This window comes from Myxine glutinosa, chromosome 3 (genome assembly GCF_964187855.1).
Source record: "Myxine glutinosa chromosome 3, kmMyxGlut1.1, whole genome shotgun sequence".
Lineage (NCBI taxonomy): Eukaryota > Metazoa > Chordata > Myxini > Myxiniformes > Myxinidae > Myxine > Myxine glutinosa.
The window spans coordinates 12,752,668-12,772,667 of NC_136263.1; the positions used below are offsets into that span (position 1 = coordinate 12,752,668).

Below are 20,000 nucleotides of genomic sequence, written 5' to 3' on the forward strand. Positions count from 1 at the left end.
TGATTGTAAAAGATCATTTTCCTGATTTAATTTCATTCATCCAGGCTGCAAAGGACATAATTAGGAGGCCGGATGAATTTCATTTAACAAGGTCGCTGTTTCATCGGCTTAGAAAGGCTGTTACAAAAGCAGGGAGCGAGATTTCCCAACAACCACTCACGCCTTTTGATAATCCATGAAAAAAATCACCTTTGGAACCTTAAATATGAACGGCGGAGGTGCAAGCCAAAACCGCCAGGTTCAGGTGAAAAGTTTATTTGAGCGCAAGAAAATTGATGTACTCTTACTCCAGGAAACCCATATAATTCAAAATGGGGAGTACGACTGGTGTCGCCTCTTTAAGGGACAATGTTTTTTTAGTAACATGTCTTCTTCTTCTGCTGGTGTAGCCTTTTTACTCAGACCAGGCCTAGTACCTGAGTCATGCCTCTTCCAGGAGGTGATTAAAGGCCGGTTTATTTCATTGGAACTGGTCATTAATAATTTTCGGTTTACACTATTCAACGTTTATGCACCAAGTGAGAGTGTGGAACGAAGAGCTTTCTTTTCATCTTTAATTCGACACATGCAGTCGATAGATCTCAATAATTGTACTTGCATAGGGGGTGACTTTAATTGCACCTTTAAACCCAGTATAGACCGAAATACAGCAGAACCTCATCCCGAAGGTAGTACTGATTTGTTAAATTACTTTTCGGCAGTGGGTGTGCTAGATGCATGGAGGCTACATTACCCCAACAAATTTGAGTGTACTTGGGGACGATGTGCCAATGGGAGAATGACGTTCACTAGACTTGACCGTTGGTACATAAACTCACAGTTCAGGAATGCGGTTATCTCTCCAAATCATTTTCCATCTTTGTTTTCTGATCATCATTTAGTTACCATGGGCCTCTTTTTCCCTCAACCCTTATGCAAAAGTGCATACTGGAAATTCAATACCAGTCTTCTCGAAGATGCTTTGTTTAAAGACGCCTTCCGTGCTTTTTGGGTCATCCAACTTTCAAAAAAGCCCTCTTTTTCTTCTTTAGCATTATGGTGGGATAACACAAAAGCTCAGATTAGAGTGTTTTGTCAGCAGTTTGTTTCACATGAAACTGATGTAAAAAATATAACAATGGCTTGTTTAGAAGCTGATATTATACGGTTAGAGTGTAAACTGGCTAAAGATAATAACAGAAGAGACCACAGGTTATTGGTTGAAAAGAGGCTCAACTGAGAGAGCTGATTCAGGAGAAAGCAGCAGGGCTGTTAATCAGATTAAGAATAAACAATTTAAAGGTATCAGACACCCCTAGTAAATCTTTCTTCCAAATGGATTTTGTAAATAAGTCACCCAAAACCCTTTTCTCTGTACAAGACTTTAGGGGAAACATGGTTGCCAACCCTGGAGATGTAAGGTTGTGCATTCGAGAGTTTTTTTCAAAAGTTTATGCAAAACAAAATGTTTGTGAGCAAACCATGGAATTTTTAACTTCTCACGTTTCATCCCTAACTGAGCCTCAGTACCTGGGCCTGGATTCAACAATTACTTTGCCTGAGCTAACGCAGGCCCGAAGTGAAATGGACTCGGGGAAAGCTCCTGGGATTGACGGCCTACCGGCAGAATTTTTCTTGGCTTTCTGGGACCTTTTGGGCCCTGAATTATTGAATGTCCTGGAATCATCCTTGGTGCTTGGAGAACTCCCACTAAGCTTCAGAAGAGCAGTGGTGTCGCTGATTCCAAAGACTGGAGATCTACGACAGATAAAGAATTGGCGGCCGGTCTCGTTATTATGTACGGACTACAAAATATTGTCAACAGTGTTGGCCAGTCGGTTGAAGACGGTAATCGGTGATCTAGTCCACCATGATCAGAATTACTGCATCCCAAACAGATCTATTTATGATAATATTTTTTTGATCAGAGATTTAATGGAATGTGATTGCTTGGAAAAAGATTTTGGGATAATATTCCTTGATTTGGAAAGGGCTTTTGATAGTGTGGATCATGTTTTTTTGTATCGTGTGCTCGAAACATGTGGCTTTGGTGTAAATTTTAGGGCCTACGTGACTTTGTTGTACAACAATATATTTAGTTTATTTAAAATAAATAACGAACTCAGCTCTCCGGTACAGGTTCAAAGAGGGGTGAGACAAGGATGCCCGGTTTCTGGGTTATTATTTTCCTTGGTAATGGGATCACTCCTAATTTTATTTAGGAAAAATATTTCAGGAGTGACTGTATCCCCTGGGAGTCCTTCAGTAGTGGTATCGGCTTATGCAGATGTCTGTGTGGTTGTTAAGAAGGAGAGTGATATCCCAGCTATTGTTGAATGTTTAAATCTTTTTTGCCTCGCTTCTTCTTTGAAGTGTAACTGGGACAAGAGTAAGGCCTTATGGATTCCCTGTCTCAAGAACATTCCACCTGGAAGAGTGCTGGTACCACCTGTGCATCTACCAACAAAGTTAAAATGGGTGGAAGACGGAGTCAAATACCTTGGGGTTTTCCTGGGATCTCCATATTACGTCCTCAAAAATTGGGACGGGATTGTTGAGCATGTCAAAAAAAGACTCGGACTGTGGAAACGAGCTCTGCCCCACCTTTCCTACAGAGGCAGGGTTCTAGTGGTTAATAATTTGGTGGCTTCTTCCCTGTGGCAGAGGTTTATCTGCCTTCAGCCGCCGGAGGCACTACTAAAGGCAGTGCAGAGGCTACTGGTGGATTTTTTTTTGGAGTGGTCACCATTGGTTACTACCAAATGTCATATGTAGCCCCTTGTTTGAAGGTGGCCAGGGACTGATCGATATAAAAAGTCGTATCATGGCTTTTCGGCTGTGTACCACACAGCAGTTGCTGTACAAGGAAAGACTGCCAAGCCGACTTCTGGCCTATCACGACTATCACGTGCTGCGAAAAGCAAGCGGGCTCGGATACGGCCTTGAACTTTTCTTAGTCCAACTCCAACATGTCGACACATCTAATCTACCATCATTCTATCAGAGCCTTCTGAATGCCTGGCAAAGCCTTTCGACAAGTCGCCAGCAAGAAACCTATGCTACAAACATGTTTGTGGAAGAACCCCTTTTTTACAACCCGCTTTTTCCTGCAATTCCAAGAAGCCGAGACTTTTATCAACACTTTATTACAGCAGGCATAATCAAAGTGTTGGACCTCTGCCATGATTCTGGTTGGGGGTGGAAGTCGGTGCAAGAGATAGCTGATATGACTGGAATATGGTCAAACAGAATAATCGGAAGAGTCCTAAAGGAAATAGTAAAGAAAAGCTTCAAACTTAGACTAAGATGGACCCAGGAAGTTTTGGTGACATCCAAAGACTGGCAATTTCCTGGTTTATTGGTACAGCCTAGTCACGGAGCCTTGCCCCCAATTAGTGAGGGACAAAACATTTTTCAGAAATGCAGTAGTAAAGACCTGTATCGTTTATGTACTGCAGTTCTGCTTGGGAACTCACCATTAAATGGAGTGGCCAGGTGGAAAGGGCTAATGCCTGAAGGACTCCCATCTGAGCCTGCATGGGAATCAATATACAGTAAGCGGGTAAGCAAAAGGACAGGTGATCTCCAGTGGCGAATGATACACTGAATCATTCCGTCTAATAAATTAGTGTCATTTCGCGCCCACATCTACGTGTTGCCCGTTCTGTGTTTTCACAGAGGATGTGTTTCATGCGTACGTTGATTGTGCAAGGCTTGTGCCTTTATTTCAATGGCTGAACTACATGGCTGGAAAAATGAAGATCACTTTTTCTCTGCGATCATTTATTTTTGGTTTCAATGATATGAAAGAACATGTACATATGTTGTTTTTGTTTTTAGTGGCCACGGCGAAAATGGCAATTTATTTATCGAGGAAGGAAAACTGAAAGGAAAGCCGATTGGGCAATGTGATGTCTTGTTCTTTTTTAACGCCTTGATATCTGCAAGACTCAATCTTGAATTTTGTGTTTCTGAAAGAAAGAAATGTATTGATGAGTTTATGAACATTTGGTGTTTTGATGGGATCTGCATGGTGCAGGAGAATGAATTAATGATATATTTGTAGGTTTGTTTGGATTGAATCAGTGTGTGGTCGGTTTTTCTGTTGTTGTTTTTCTTTTCTAGTTCATGGTACTGTTTTGAATTCCTTTCCTTTCCTGTCATTATCTTTTTTTCCTTTTCTGTGTTTTTGATTATTGTGCTTGTATTGAATAGTATCTTCACCGACTGGCTTGTATTTTTATATTTTTGTAATAAAAAGTGTAAAAGTCAAAAAAAAAAAGTGTCTCTCTCTGTCTCTCTCTGTCTCTCTCTCTCTCTCTCTCTCTCTCTCTCTGTCACAGTAAAGTTATTTTGATAGCTGTTCTTCTCTACAAATCAAGATGGGACGTGGTAAAGGTGGTGGAAAGACTCGCTCAAAGGCCAAGTCTCGTTCTTCCCTTGCTGGGCTGCAGTTTCCCGTGAGTCGTGTTCATAGACATCTTCGCAAAGGCAACTACGCCAAGCGCATCGGTGCCGGTGCTCCCGTCTACCTGGCGGCTGTGCTCGAGAACTTGGCTGCAGAGATCCTGGAGCTTGCAGGTAATGCTGCACGAGATAACAAGAAATCACGGATCATCCCGCGTCATTTGCAGCTCGCCGTCCGCAACGATGAGGAGATGAACAAACTGCTGTGCAGGGTGACGATCTCGCAAGGTGGTGTACTGCCTAACATCCATGCCGTGCTGCTCCCCAAAAAGACACAGGGAAAGTAAACCACCACACACGAAGCCTTCAACTCTCCCACTCTCTCTCTCTCTCTCTATCTCTCTATCTCTCTCTACCGCCCCTGCTGGCCGTTTGTGTTGGGCGTGGCAAGATGGCGTGTGCTCGTGGTCGTGTGTTGTGTCTCCTCGCTCGTGTTGGATGCGTCCTCTTCCCACCTCCCTTCTTACCTTCCCTTTTCCTTTTTTTTTTTTTTTTCATTTGTACCTTTGTCTTGTCGGTTGACCTTTCCTTCCTTCCTTCTTCGTTACCACCTGTCCCTCTTTTCTCCTATTTTGAGACAGAGAGAGAGGGAGAGCCAGCACGGTGAGGGTTTGTTTAAACCACGTTTTTTCCCAACGTGGTTTAAACCGTGCTTTCGTTTTTAGTTATTTAATATATATATTTTTTCTATTCTTTTTTTAGGATTATACAAATCTATTTGCTTTCACTTCGTTTCTCCTTTGACGATATGGCTAATAGGAGTAGCCAAAGGCCTGCCGATCGTGTTACCGATGAGGGTTTATCGCGTAAGCACGGGCTGTGCCTTGCCCCGCCGGAGGGAGTTGAAATGGATGACATTTTGCTCGCGATTGGGGATTTGATCGACGTGAGTAACATTCGTGCCGCGTCCCGTATGAATCACAAAATTGTGGTATTTGTTTCGCAAATAAGTCTGGCCGATATTGTTGTGCAGAACGGTTTGACCTTGGGAAACGATCTGTTTGTTCCTGTGTCGTCGATGGACACGCCGGCAGTTAAAGTCATTCTGAGCAATGTTCCGCCTTTTCTAGGTAACGAGGAAATCCTGCACAAGCTAGGTGAGTTTGGCACTGTCGTCTCTCGAATCATTAGGGTTCCTCTACGTACGAGAAACGGCAGGTTGAAGCACGTACAATCGTTTAGACGTTTTGTTTTGTTGTTCTAAAAGACGCAGCGAAGCAGTTGAGCACCTTCCACACCTTTAAAGTAGGCGAGCATGAATACAGGATTTTCATGGCTACTGAGACCTTGATCTGCTATGGATGTGGAGCACACGGACACACTAAGCAGTATTGCCCAGACGCCAAGAAGACGTACGCTACAGCAGCTGTGTCAGCCCCCCCTGTGACTGATGCAGTGCCCCCATTTATGAGCCGGATGGGGTTCAGAGATCCACCCCAGAAGACCAGGGTGTGGCAAGTAGTGGCGGTGTTGCTGAGGTTTGTGCAGCAGCGGAGCACCCAGTCGATGTGGACATGAGGCTACAACCTCAAGATAATATGGTTTATGAGGAGGTATTGATGAAAGGCACCGAGGCTAAGAGGAACTTAAAACGTACCTTTTTGAGCGCCAAAATCGAAGACAAAGGTAGCAAAGTGATACTCGTACAGGCAAACAGTATCTCAGACTATCCTGATGATTCTTGGCAAGATGGGCAAGATGGGCAAGGTGGTGATGAAACAGAGGAGAGTAGGACTTCACCCCTTGCTCTTGTCGAAGAAAACCAAAGCACCAGTATTGGTTGGGATGATGGAACCATTGTCCCTTGTGACAACGAGCAGTCTCAGGTCCTGAGTGACAATGGTTGTTGCTCACATCCGGTTGTAACGACCAAGGATGATGGTCTAAGCAGACCTATAATAGGCAACAGTGGTGGCACAGATGTGTCCCTGGAGATGCAACAGGAAGACTGCAGTGTTGATGACACAGAAGGTGTGCCAGCACCTGAAACACAACAAAGGAGTTTCAACGTTGATGTTGTTAGGGAGCTGGATGAGGAAGCTCAAAGCCTTGTTTCTATGAACGATCATCAGGAAGAAGAACAAATGGAAGTAACAAAGGAAAACGTCATCGGTTTCCTAAGCGAGACGTTTAGGCAACGCTATGTTGTAATCAAAGACCATTTTCCCGATGTGAAAACTTTCATCAGGGCTGCAAGACCCCTCCTGCAAAGAAATGACCCAATGGAAATCTCAGAGGCCCAATTTCAGCGTCTTGGGAAAGCGATCACAAAGGCGAATAAGGAATTGCAGGCGGAGGGTGAGTTACCTTTGTAAATGCCAATGCGAGAGATATGTATCGCATCCCTGAATATCAATGGGGGTTGTACCCCCTTATGAAAAATTCAGACAATTCAGGCGATGGAGAGGGTGAAAGCCGACATCATCCTGATACAAGAGACCCATGCTACGAACACCCTGGTTGCTGAATGGGGAAAACTTTATCGAGGGCAGTGGTGGTTGAGTGGTTTTACCACACCCAAAGCTGTTGTTGCCATCGCCTTGAGTGATAGAATTCCTGCTCGGAAGATTGTCTTTAAGGAAATTTATAAGGGACATCTGATAGCGGTGGAATTCTATTGCAACACACAAAAGATCATCATTGTGAACGTATATGCACCGAGTGAACCCATGGAAAGAAGTGTTCTTTTCCACTCTGCATGACTTTGTAAAAGGACCAGATACAACTGCTTTCATCTGTATTGCTGGTGATTTCAATTGCACTATCAATCCTTCCATAGACAGGACCGGTCATGAACCCCATCCAGCTTCTACAAAGATTTTGGAGAACATCATCAAGAATCATCATTTGAAAGATGTTTGGAGGTTGCAACACCCAACTTCACGGTGCTATTCTTGGTGCAGATGCCATGATGGGAGGATATCAATGGCAAGGCTAGACAGATTCTACGTGAATAAGCCAATGCTAAATGTGATGGCCACAACCCAGATACTCCCAACTGGTTTCACAGACCATTACCTGGTTTCAATGGGTTTTAATTTGCCTCTGGCCTTAGGTGGTAGTGCGTATTGGTTACTTAACACCCACCTGCTGAATGATATGAAATTCAAAGAGGCTTTTTGAGCCTGTGGGAAAGAATTCTGTCCTCCAAATTTGAGCATGCTAACCTTCAACTGTGGTGGGACCTCGCAAAGGGTCAGGTCAAATTGTTCTGTCAACAATGTAGTCTTTATGCCACTAAATTGCAAAATATCTCAATTGATTCATTAAAGGCTGAAATTGCAGCCCTGGAGGAAAACATTAATACGGCTGGGAAAGACACTACAGGTGACCGGCTGTTATGGACTAAAAAGGCAATCTTGACTGATTTGGTATGGCAGCGGGCAATGGGCACCCTGGTATGCATGAGAATGAATTATTTAACGTTGGATATGCCAAATAAGGCCTTGTTTGGTTTGGAGAACTGTCAAAAAATCACAACAGATTCACAAGCTACGTGCTGCTAATGGGTCAATAGTGACCTCCCAACAGGAGATTAAGTCTGTTTTGAAGGGTTTTTATACAAACTTGTACTCCCCCCAGAGCATAAGTAATGAGGCCTTGCAGGAGCTGACTACTGGGCTTCCGAGTCTTGAGGAGGACCAGCAACGCACACTGAACATGACAGTTTCGGCTGCTGAGCTTGAAACTGCTATGCGGAGCTTGAAGGATGGTAAAGCCTCTGGGATTGATGGTTTGCCCGGAGAGTTCTATGAGACTTTTTGGTAAGTGGACATCTTGTAAAAGTTATTAAGCCGTTGAAGGAGATGAAAGGAGAGGTAGAAGACGGCTCGTTTTCAGTTGTCATACCCTTCCTCCCGTCCATGGTACACGGAATCTTATGGTGAGGATCTTCGTAGAAGCCGGATGGGGTTCATGACCGGTCCTATCTACGGAAGGATTGATAGTGCAATTGAAATCACCAGCAATACAGATGAAAGCAGTTGTATCTAGTCATTTTACATAGGCTTGTTAAAGTGGACATCTCTCTGACCATTCTCAGAGAGCCTCCTCAGCGTCGACGAGTCTGGCATTTCACTCAGGCCAACTGGCACGGTCTTCAAGCAGCCATCAATCATCTGGACTGGTCTCCCATCTCTACCGCCTCTGACATCAACTCATCCTGGGAATTCTTCCAAAGTAAATTGCTCTCTCTCATGCACAGATTTATCCCATCTCGACTTCAGTTGTCATACTCTTCCTCCCGTCCATGGTACACGGAATCTTGTGGTGAGGCTATTGCCCAGAAACAACTTGCTTTCGTCTCCTGGAAAGCAAATCCAACGGAAGGAAATCTCATTTCCTTTCACAAAGCCCGAAACAAGTGTGTGTCCACCCTCAGGAGAGCCAGGAAACAATATCTCACCGTTCTCAAGACCGAACTCTCTTATCTGTCTCCCTCTTCCAAATCCTGGTGGCGTCTGGTCAAATCTGTTTCTGGTGTTTGTTCCCCCTCCATCCCCTCCCTCACCTCAAACGGCTTAACGGCTGACTCCGCACGTGAAAAAGCTGAATGCCTCAACTCTGTGTTTGCCTCTAAATCTTGTGTCCCAAACCCATCCCTCTCTGTACCCACCGTACCCAGTCGTACACAGCTGCTCCTGGACTCTGTGTCCTTTCCTCCTGACAAGGTGGAAAAGTTTCTGTCAACCCTCGACTCTGATTCTGCAACTGGACCTGATGACATCAGCCCACGGGTCCTAAAATCCTGTTCTCCCGCTCTTTCACTCCCTCTGTCTGTTCTCTTCACCCTCTCTTTTGCTCAAGGTCATCTTCCATCTGCTTGGAAATATGCCAACATCACCGCTTTGCACAAAAAAGGTGCAAAAACAGATCCCAGAAACTACAGACCAATCAGCCTTCTCCCAATTATCAGCAAAGTCATGGAATCCATCATTGCTTCAGATATGAAATCTTTCCTCTTCTCCAATGGCTTGATCTCTGATCATCAATTCAGTTTCAGACCTGGTCACTCTACTCTGGACATGCTGCTTCTGCTTTCTCAACAATGGATGGAGGTCCTCAATGCCAAACAGGAAATTAGAGCTGTCTCCCTTGACATATCACGTGCCTTCGATACGGTCTGGCACCCCGCTCTGCTCACCAAACTCTCCTCTTTTGGTATCCATGGAAATCTCCACGCATGGCTGGTGGACTTCCTCTCTAGTCGTAGTCAACGTGTGGCTCTGAATGGGTTTCTCTCATCTCCTCTTCCTGTTCAGGCTGGAGTTCCCCAAGGCAGTGTTCTTGGCCCTGTGCTTTTTCTGGTCTTCATCAATGATCTCTCTGACTCTCTTGAAAATCCTCTCTATCTCTTTGCTGATGACTCTACTCTCTGTCGCTCCATTCTTCATCCCTCAGATCGGCAGTCTGCAGCCTCCTCACTCTCTGCAGACCTGGACAAAATCACAGACTGGGCAAACAAGTGGAACATGTCTTTCAATCCTGACAAATCTCACACTCTTACGATGTCTCTCTGAAAAGACCGACTGGACAACCCTCCCATCCACTTTCTGAATAATCCTCTCCAAGAAGTTCTGTCACTCAAGCTTTTGGGTCTCACTATCTGCCATGATCTTTCCTGGGAAAACCACATTTCCAATCTGGCCTCCAAAGCCAGTCGCCGACTGGGCATCCTCTGTCGTGCGAAGTCCTTCCTTGGCACACCTGAGCTCCTCACCACATACAATACAAGGCTTTCATCCGCAGCTCAATGGAATACTGCTCTCCCCTCTGGGCTGGTGCTCCTGCCTCACACATAGCTCGTGTTCACGCTGTTGAAACCAAAGCATTCAGAATCATTGGAATCTCCCGCGATGAAGCTAACTCCAAGGGCCTCTCACTCACTCACAGCAGGCAGGTTGGTGGTCTTTCCGTCTTCTACCGACTCCTCTCTGGCCTTGCCCCCCAGCTCTCTCTGGGCTCTGTCCCGCAAATATTCCTACAGGTCGCACAAGATCTGCCTGCAACCCTCTTATGGTTAAACTGCCAAAATCAAGACTCTCTGCTCACCTTCACTCCATCATTCCTCTTTTCTCCCACCTCTGGAACAAACTACCTCACTCTCTTCAAGCCCACTCCACCTCCAGGTCTTTAAAACAGCTGTTCACCACCATCTCTTATCTTCCCCCATCCAAAACCTTGATCTTTTCTACCCCCGCTAATTTCACCCCAATTCCACTTTTTTGAAATACCAACTTCTGTCCTGGAAGTCCTTGGTGTCCTTGTGTTTTATACTTCTCCCACCCCCCCCCCCCCACCCCTTCCCACACCTCCTCCCCCTAAGCCCTCTCCCTCCCACACATCTCCCTGCTCTCAAATGTTGTGTTTGTGCGCTTCCCCTTCTCTCCCCATCTTGTCTTCCGCTCCCTCTTTTTATATATTTTGTGTGTCTGGTTGATTTGTTTGTGAAGTAAATGTTAGCTCTTTCACAAGCCTCGATTCAGTATTCAAAAAACAAAAAAAAACAAAAAATATACCTTGTGGGACCTGACCTGCTTTGAGGTATTTGATGAATGCCTTCATGTTGGAGAGCTTCCCCTGTCCTGCAGAAGAGCAGTCATGTGCCTGTTGCCAAAGGCTGGGGACACTCAACTAGTCGAGAACTGGCGGCCTGTGTCATTGCTGTGTGCGGATTACAAGATTTTGTCGAAGGTTTTAGCAAACCGTTTGGGAACTGTGATCAGCTCTATTGTGCTCCCTGACCAGACCTACTGTGTACCAGGAAGGTCAATTTATGACAATATATTTTTGATAAGGGATATTATTTCTCATAATAAGTACTTGTGTGCCAGTTTTGGGTTGTTGTTTCTTGACCAAACAAAGGCTTTTGATCGTGTTGATCACACATTTGTTTTCTGTTCTGGAGCAGATGGGTTTTGGGGAAACTTTCATTTCCTATGTCAAGCTGTTATACACTAACACCTTCTGCATGATGAAAGTAAACAACAGTTTATGTTCCCCCTTTCCTTTCCGACGGGGTATCCATCAAGGTTGTCCCCTTTCTGGACTTCTGTATATAAATGCCCTTGAACCACTCTTAGCATCCATCAGGCAGCGAATAACTCAGGATGTGGGAGCCGTTTTTGGTTCAAGATTTGTGGTCACAGCTTATGCTGATGATGTATGCGTTCTGATTAAAGGCCCAAGTAGTGTTGCTGCAGTGCAGCGTTGCCTTAAAGATTACTCTGCGGCCTCTTCCGCCGAAGTAAATTGGGGCAAGAGTGTAGCCTTATGGTGCGGTTCAGATAACCTTTCTTTAACACTGCCACCGGCACTCCCACAGAATTTAGAGTGGAAAACAGATGGGGTCAAATATCTTGGTGTCTATCTCGGCAACCAGGAAGTAGAAATGAAGAACTGGGAAGGAATGATTGAACAAATTACACACCGGTTGAAACGATGGGAAGGACTGCTGCGATCTCTTTCTTATAAAGGCCGCACTCTTGTCATAAATATCTTGATAGCAGCAAGATTATGGCATAAACTAATTGCCTTGCTGCCACCCAAGGAGTTGATGCCAGCCATCCAGCGGGTCTTGATAAATTTATTTTGGAATGGATACCACTGGCTTCGGCCTCAAATACTGTACCATCCTCGGAAGGAGGGTGGACATGGAATTGTGGATGTGTCCACCCGGCTTATGGCTTTTCGCCTCCAGTCTGTGCAACGTCTGTTGTATGCCGAAGCGCTGCCCTGGCGCCCATTTGCGTTTTTTTTGCTGCAACAAGCGGGAGGCCTGTGTTATGATAGGCACTTGTTCCTGGTGAACCTTGACCGTGTCAACTTAGTTTCAATCCCAACTTTTTATCAGGGTTTGCTGAGAGTTTGGAAAGGTTTTGGGGTTCATCGTTGCCTTGAGGCTTATAATTGCCGGATGTTTATCCAAGAACCTATTTTCTATAACGGGTTTTTTCCATGCATTCCTCATAGTCCGACTTTGATTAGGAAATTTACTCAAGGAGGACTTGGCAAAGTTTGTGACCTGAGGGATACATCTGGGGCAAAATGGATGTCTGCTGGCAGGGTGGCGGCCATTCTTGGTTTAAGATCTGTGCGTGTTGTCAGCCAAATTATACGCATTGCATCGTCAAGAGGAAGTTTGAGGAGTTAAATATTGGCTGGGAAGGTGTCAACAATGTCGAGGATTTTTGGCTGTCCTTCCCTGAAATTAAGGTGCTCCCAGCTCTCCAGTCGAATGGTGAACTTGTATCTCCTTTTCATTTGGTAACAAAGGCGGGTATTCACAAGCTCCTTCGAGGAAACCAAGCATCACCCTTCTCCGGAGTGACACGAGTGGCCTTGTGGTCAGAAAGACCACTCCGATAGGAGATCTCGCGAGATCTCAGAGACGGTGGGAGGGATTTTCGAAGCTCAACACGGTCTCCACGTTTTTCGAAGTTAAGTCTGTTCACAATTGTATTTTGTCGAAACTGTATTTATCTTTCGGTGTGTGAAGTTATTGTGTGCAACTTTGGTTGTTTCTCGGTGTTTATCTTTCATAAATTGATCGTCTGTTTGCCGTGTCGTGTCTTGAGGCCTTGTACAGTGTGCACTGTACAACCTTGAGGCTTTGTTTTTCTCTCAGCGGTCCGTCGTTTGTGATCCAATAACTTTCGTTCTCTGTATTCCCAGTCTTTTCACCCATAGCCTACTTCCTTGTGTAAATCTCAACTCAACAACAAAAAAAAAAAAAAAAACATTTCCTTCTCTGTTCTCATTCGTTTATTCATTCTTATTCGTTCGTTCGTTCTTCGACCACGTGTTTCTCCCCCATTTCCCCAGATAGTTTTCACTCATTAACCTTCAATGTTTACACTTTCCCCTCAAGTTATGTATTCCGTCATATTTTATAACACCTTTTTCTTCTTCTTCTTTAAAAGGCTGCTTTCGACTTGCTCACCAAATCAATTCATCCCAAAAAAAATATCCATCTCCTATAGTGCCTTTTTTCTACATTCCCTAAACTCTCCTGCACTCCATCCTCCATCCAGCATCCTTAAACGTATTTTTAACTCGAAGGTCACAAGAAACTCATTTTGCAATAAATGTTCGTTTCCCATAAATCGTACACTTTCAAAAATCCAATCTCACCCCTCCCCTCCAAATCTTCCCCATAACCCCGCCCCTCCAAATCTTCCCCATCACCCCTCCCCTCCAAATCTTCCCCATCATCCATCCCTTTCAAATCTCCCCCCTTGCCCCCTCCCTCCTAAACTACCCCCTCACCCCTCCCCGCCAAGACGCCCCCTCGCCCCTCCCCTCCTAGACTCCTGCCTCACCCCTCCCCTCCAAATCTCCCCCATATCCCATCCCTTTCAAATCCCTCCCCTTGTCCCTTCCCTCCCAAACTCCCCCCTCACCCCTCCCCTTCAAATCTCCCCACCCTCATTGCTTCTCAATTTCCCCCCTCTCACTCCCCCTCCTCAAAGCGTCCTCCCCGCTTCTTCCCCCTTCAAACTCTCACCTCCATCTCCCCCAACCTTCTGCCTCGCTCTTCCCCCTCCTCAAATAACACCTCATTGTGGCTCACCCAATCACCATCAAACCTTTTGTCCGCCCCATCCTTCCTTTTCTCCGAGCTATTCTGAAATCTCTGACACACCTTCAACAGCTCTCCCTATCTCTTCCACCTCTTCCACATCTTACCCTACCCCTCCTCCCCCCTGTTCTGTATCTGATGCTCCCCCTTCCTCTTCATTAACGGTATGGACCTCAAACATCCGGGGCCTTCGTTCAAACTTAACTGATCTCTCCATACAGGTTGCTTCTGTCAAACCAGACGTGATCTGCTTAACAGAAACTTTCCTCCTTTATGATGTCTCTGATTCCATAGTATCTCTCCCGGGCTACTCCCTCCTCCGGTATGATAGACCTGAGCCTCGTCCTGGAGGCGGGGTTGCTATCGTTATCAAAAACTCTCTTCCTCACTCGCCCTGCACTGCACTCTCTCCACCTCACCCCCAGGAATACCTCTGGCTACGGCTTCCCCTTCGCTCCCACCTCTTGTTCATATGTGTGTTGTACCGTCCACCAAACAGTGATGACTCCATCTACATCTCGCTGTCTGATGATATGGACCAACTTCTATCTACTCATCCCAACTCTCTCTTCCTCATATGTGGTGATTTCAATTGTCACCATGCCAGTTGGCTGGGTGTGGGTACCTCTCTCACCAGCCATGGCTCTTCAGCAAAGGACTTCTGCGACTCAGTGGGACTGACACAATCTGTCAATTTCCCGACCCGGATCTCAGTCAACGGAACATCTTCTCTTCTGGACTTGGTTATGACTAACTTCCCTGAAAATGTCTGCTGCTCTTCTTCTGCTCCGATCGGATCATCTGATCATGTCCTTGTTAAAGTGGACATCTCTCTGACCATCCTCAGGGAGCCTGCTCAGCGTCGACGAGTCTGGCATTTCACTCAGGCCAACTGGCACGGTCTTCAAGCAGCCATCAATCATCTGGACTGGTCTCCCATCTCTACCACCTCTGACATCAACTCATCCTGGGAATTCTTCCAAAGTAAATTGCTCTCTCTCATGCACAGATTTATCCCATCTCGTCTTCAGTTGTCATACCCTTCCTCCCGTCCATGGTACACGGAATCTTGTGGTGAGGCTGTTGCCCAGAAACAACTTGCCTTCGTCTCCTGGAAAGCAAATCCAACGGAAGGAAATCTCATTTCCTTTCACAAAGCCCGAAACAAGTGTGTGTCCACCCTCAGGAGAGCCAGGAAACAATATCTCTCCGTTCTCAAGACCGAACTCTCTTATCTGTCTCCCTCTTCCAAATCCTGGTGGCGTCTGGTCAAATCCGTTTCTGGTGTTTGTTCCCCCTCCATCCCCTCCCTTACCTCAAACGGCTACACAGCTGACTCCGCACGTGAAAAAGCTGAATGCCTCAACTCTGTGTTTGCCTCTAAATCTTGTGTCCCAAACCCATCCCTCTCTGTACCCACCATACCCAGTCGTACCCTGCTGCTCCTGGACTCCGTGTCCTTTCCTCCTGACAAGGTGGAAAAGTTTCTGTCAACCCTCGACTCTGATTCTGCAACTGGACCTGACGGCATCAGCCCACGCCCACGGGTCCTAAAATCATGCTTTGCTGCTCTATCTCACCCTCTCTCTGTTCTCTTCACCCTCTCTTTTGCTCAAGGTCAACTGCCATCTGCTTGGAAATCAGCCAACATCACCGCTTTGCACAAAAAAGGTGCAAAAACAGATCCTAGCAACTACAGACCAATCAGCCTTCTCCCAATTATCAGCAAAGTCATGGAATCCATCATTGCTTCGGATATGAAAACTTTCCTCTTCTCCAATGGCTTGATCTCTGATCATCAATTTGGTTTCAGACCAGGTCACTCTACTCTGGACATGCTGCTTCTGCTGTCTCAACAATGGATGGAGGTCCTCAATGCCAAACAGGAAATTAGAGCTGTCTCCCTCGACATATCACGTGCCTTCGACACGGTCTGGCACCCCGCTCTGCTCACCAAACTCTCCTCCTTTGGTATCCATGGAAATCTCCACGCATGGCTGGTGGACTTCCTCTCTAGTCGTCGTCAACGTGTGGCCCTGAATGGGTTTCTCTCATCTCCTCTTCCTGTTCAGGCTGGAGTTCCCCAAGGCAGTGTTCTGGGCCCCGTGCTTTTTCTGGTCTTCATCAATGATCTCTCTGACTCTCTCGAAAATCCTCTCTATCTCTTTGCTGATGACTCCACTCTCTGCCGCTCCATTCCTCTTCCCTCAGATCGGCAGTCTGCTGCCTCCTCACTCTCTGAAGACCTGGACAAAATCACAGACTGGTCAAACAAGTGGAACATGTCTTTCAATCCTGACAAATCTCACACTCTTACTATGTCTCTCCGAAAAGATCGACTGGACAACCCTCCCATCTACTTTCTCAACAATCCTCTCCAAGAAGTTCTGTCGCTCAAGATTTTGGGTTTCACTATCTGCCATGATCTTTCTTGGGAAAACCACATTTCCAAGCTGGCCTCCAAAGCCAGTCGCCGACTGGGCATCCTCCGTCGTGCGAAGTCCTTCCTCGGCACACCTGAGCTCCTCACCACATACAAGGCTTTCATCCGCAGCTCAATGGAATACTGTTCTCCCCTATGGGCCGGTGCTCCTGCCTCACACCTAGCTCGGCTTCACGCTGTTGAAACCAAAGCTTTCAGAATTATTGGAATCTCCCGCGATGAAGCTATCTCTGAGGGCCTTTCACTCTCTCACCGCAGGCAGGTAGGTGGTCTTTCTGTCTTCTACCGACTCCTCTCCGGCCTTGCACCCCCAGCTCTCTCTGTGCTCTGTCCCCCAAATATTCCTACAGGTCGCACAAGATCTGCCAGCAACCCTCTGATGGTTAAACTGCCGAAATCTCGGCTCTCTGCTCACCTTCACTCTTTCATTCCTCTTTTCTCCCGCCTCTGGAACAAACTCCCTCACTCCCTTCAATCCCACTCCTCCCTCCAGGTCTTTAAAACAGCTGTTCACCACCATCTCTTATCTTCCCCCATCCAAAACCTTGATCTTTTCTACCCCCGCTAATTCACCCCAGATCCACCTTGTTTGAAATTCCAACTTCTTTCCTGGAAGTCCTGGCAGTGTCCATATGTTTTATACCTCTACCACCGCCCCCTTCCCATGCCCCCCCCCCCAAAGCCCTCGCCCTCTCTCAGATCTCTCGATGTCTCCATGTCTCTCGGTCCCTGCTCTCAAATGTTGTGTTTGTGTCCTTCCCCCTCTCTCCCCATCTTGTCTACCGCTCCCGATGTTATATGTTTTATGTGTCGGTTTGTCTTTCTGTGTGATTAATGTTCGCTCTTTCACGAGCCTCGATCTTGTATACAAAAAAAAAAAAAAAAAAAAAAAAGAAAGAAAAAAAAAAAAAAAAAAAGGTTAGGGCCAGGGTCTCCTGCCAGGCCACTGTGGCCTAATATGTACAAACTACCTATTTATGGGTTTCTAGCAGATATCCAGTGGAGATTAGCACATTGGGCTCTCCCTACGAACACCTTTGTTCATCACCTTGATAGTTCAGTACCGGTAGCATGCCCCTTTCTGTGAACAGAAGGAGGATCTCTTTCATGCCTACGTGAAATGCGAAAGACTAATACAGTACTTCTTTTCTCGATTCTCACACACCTTTTTGATCAGTTTTCTTTTCCTTTCACTTCACATTCTTTTATTTTTGGTGTACCTTTCAGACACTCCTGCAAGGACTCTGGTATTCTCCTGAACTTCTTAGTTGCTATAACAAAATATGCAATATATAAATCAAGGAAAATTAAAATTGATAATGGGCATGGGTTTGATGTTGTTCCTATGTTTAAAGGGCTGGTGTCTGCAAGAATAAGGTTAGAGTTTGATTATTATGTGGCGAATGAAAATGTCAAACTCTTTGAGTGCAAATGGTGCATTAATTAAGCCTTATGTGTTGTGAATGAATTGAATTTGGTCTTTCTTTTTTAATAACTACATTAAGAACTGTTGTTTTTTTTTTCTATTTTCTCTCTCCTGTAAAATTTGACTTGACCTGGTTTGTTTTTGTGAAATAATTGGTGTTGCAAATTCAAATTCTCTCTCTCTCCTAGTCTCTCTCTGTCTCTGTGTCTCTCTCTCTCCCCCTCTCTCTCTCTCTCCTAGTCTCTCTCTCTCTCTCTCTGTCTCTGTGTCTCTCTCTCTCTCTCTCTCTCTCTCTCTCTCTCCTCTCCCTCTCTGTCTCTCTCTCTCTCTCTCTCTGTCTCTCTCTCTCTCTCTCTCTCTCTCTCTCTCTCTCTCTGTCTCTGTCTCTGTCTCTCTCTTTCTCTGTGGGAGGTACACCATCCTAGATGTTGGGTATCTCTGGGTCGCTCCTCGGAGATCAATCAGCTGTCTCCGTACTGTGGGCTTGTTCAAGAGAACTGTTTAGGGCTATACAACAACAACTACTTTTGTGAAACTGTAGAATATATCTGTTGAGTGGGCCTCTGTCCTTTATTTGTAAGTTTTGATCATTTTTATCAACCTTGAATTTATTTTGTGGCTGCCTGCTGAATACGATTGCAAGCAGTTGACATAACATGCATCTCCTGTGTGGCCTCTCAGCCCCATGTGTATCAACACATCCAAGAAGTGATGGTGACTTTGCTGCGTACGCTGAACCAGGCGATCATTGCGATGGACAGAGGAACGGAGTCATTCGTGAGTACAATCTACCATGAAACACATGTGACATGATCCACAGGACGTGTGAGAGATTTGGCTTTACGTTTGATTCACCAGAATGTGAGCTCCTTAGTTATGATCTTAAAGATTAAATATATAAATACATTGAAAAACAAACACACATGGATGACGTGGAATCACAATGGCATTCACGTGTTGAACATTCAAAGGGAATACTATTATTGACAGGTGAGCAAAGGGGAACATAATTTTGTTTGAAACGATGCAGCACTTCTTTGGGGGCCGTCAATGTATTACTAACACATAGAATATCACGCCAATTGACTCTTCATGCACTACCTTAATCACACCAATTGAGTCTTCATACACTATCTTCATCACACCAATTGACTCTTCATACACTATCTTCATCACACCAATTGACTCTTCATACACTAACTACATCACACCAATTGACTCTTCATACACTATCTTCATCACACCAATTGACTCTTCATACACTATCTTCATCACACCAATTGACTCTTCATACACTAACTACATCACACCAATTGACTCTTCATACACTAACTACATCACACCAATTGACTCTTCATACACTAACTACATCACACCAATTGACTCTTCATACACTATCTTCATCACACCAATTGACTCTTCATACACTAACTACATCACACCAATTGACTCTTCATACACTAACTACATCACACCAATTGACTCTTCATACACTAACTACATCACACCAATTGACTCTTCATACACTAACTACATCACACCAATTGACTCTTCATACACTATCTTCATCACACCAATTGACTCTTCATACACTAACTACATCACACCAATTGACTCTTCATACACTAACTACATCACACCAATTGACTCTTCATACACTAACTACATCACACCAATTGACTCTTCATACACTACCTACATCACACCAATTGACTCTTCATACACTAACTACATCACACCAATTGACTCTTCATACACTATCTTCATCACACCAATTGACTCTTCATACACTAACTACATCACACCAATTGACTCTTCATACACTAACTACATCACACCAATTGACTCTTCATACACTAACTACATCACACCAATTGACTCTTCATACAATACCTACATCACACCAATTGACTCTTCATACACTAACTACATCACACCAATTGACTCTTCATACACTAACTACATCATACCAATTGACTCTTCATACACTAACTACATCACACCAATTGACTCTTCATACACTACCTACATCACACCAATTGACTCTTCATACACTAACTACATCACACCAATTGACTCTTCATACACTAACTACATCACACCAA

At 45.2% G+C, this 20,000-nt stretch overlaps 1 protein-coding gene across 1 annotated transcript in view; it reads left to right on the forward strand.

Annotated features, from left to right (window-relative positions):
• Nucleotides 1–20,000, forward strand: part of LOC137423806 (dedicator of cytokinesis protein 1) — a 968,048-nt gene that overhangs the window by 348,326 nt on the left and 599,722 nt on the right. The window contains exon 27 of the mRNA XM_078773719.1: nucleotides 18,577–18,672. Within this exon, the coding sequence (XP_078629845.1) occupies nucleotides 18,577–18,672 (96 nt within the window). The remainder of the gene's footprint in view (nucleotides 1–18,576; nucleotides 18,673–20,000) is intronic.